The 498-nt window shown below is 61.6% G+C and overlaps 1 protein-coding gene across 1 annotated transcript; it reads right to left on the minus strand.

The window, feature by feature from the left end:
- Positions 1-23: 23 nt before the first annotated feature.
- On the minus strand, positions 24-427 carry SDRG_16994 (hypothetical protein; the record flags this gene model as incomplete). The annotated part of the gene is made up of 1 exon (XM_008623227.1): positions 24-427. A coding segment is annotated over one exon (404 nt), but the record flags the coding sequence as incomplete, so codon positions are not given.
- Between the last annotated feature and the right edge of the window lie 71 nt (positions 428-498).

The raw sequence follows: 498 nt of genomic DNA on the forward strand, positions 1-498 counted from the left end.
GTCAAGAGCCATTGAATAAGGCACTTGACGCCATCGGAGGTCGCTAAGAAGCTACCACCGACGAGGCGCAGGTCCACGACGTGCGACTGGAGCAGCGCCCGCCACACGGCCGGCGCGAGCGACGTGGGAAAGCCATCATCGTGAAAGACATGCTCAGGCGGATCCATCTCGATCGTGTACTTGAGCTGCGAGGTAATGACGCTGACAGCCTGCAGAGCTGGCGCCGTCGCCAACGCTGCGGTCAAACGGGAGACGTCGAGCGCCGTCGCTTTGGCCTGCAGATACAGCGTGCAGCTCGTCCAAACGCCTCGCGCAATGTTGATGGTCGCCGGCGCCATCCATCCGACAGCTGTACCGTCCTGGACATACGGGTGCTTACGGCGCAGGGCGTCGAGGGACTCGCTGCGCTTAAAATACGTGTCGACGTCCATCTTCCAGAGGCCTTGGGCATCGGGGCTTGTCCACACGTCGTCAAAGACAGAGACTTCGTTGCGCACG

Source organism: Saprolegnia diclina, assembly GCF_000281045.1.
Source record: "Saprolegnia diclina VS20 unplaced genomic scaffold supercont1.175, whole genome shotgun sequence".
Lineage (NCBI taxonomy): Eukaryota > Oomycota > Saprolegniomycetes > Saprolegniales > Saprolegniaceae > Saprolegnia > Saprolegnia diclina.